The sequence below is a fragment of the Penaeus monodon genome, chromosome 21 (genome assembly GCF_015228065.2).
Source record: "Penaeus monodon isolate SGIC_2016 chromosome 21, NSTDA_Pmon_1, whole genome shotgun sequence".
NCBI classification, from domain to species: domain Eukaryota; kingdom Metazoa; phylum Arthropoda; class Malacostraca; order Decapoda; family Penaeidae; genus Penaeus; species Penaeus monodon.
Window position 1 is genome coordinate 12314930 of NC_051406.1, and position 250 is coordinate 12315179.

General features: G+C 57.2%; 1 protein-coding gene across 1 annotated transcript in view; it reads right to left on the reverse strand.

The window, feature by feature from the left end:
* LOC119586232 (ETS homologous factor-like) overlaps positions 1 to 250 on the reverse strand; it is an 8153-nt gene that overhangs the window by 785 nt on the left and 7118 nt on the right. The window contains exon 5 of the mRNA XM_037934935.1: positions 5 to 197. Within this exon, the coding sequence (XP_037790863.1) occupies positions 5 to 197 (193 nt within the window). The remainder of the gene's footprint in view (positions 1 to 4; positions 198 to 250) is intronic.

The window sequence follows — 250 nt, forward strand, 5'->3', positions numbered from 1 at the left end:
TTACCTCAGACCCCTCGCGAAGTTCACATACGAGAGGCTGGGCTTCCCTGACCTGGTCCCCCACATCCTGGCGATCGAGTCTGGCTGCGTGAGTCGGAAGGTCGCGTCAGCTTCGTCTTCCCAGCGAATCACCGAGGGATTGGTTCGAGGGTCAGCTAGGAGGCGGACCAGGAACTCCCAGCTTTTGGGGCCTCGTTCTGAAGGGAGGAGGAGGAGACGGAAGGAAATGTGAATGTTGTTATATTGTTGT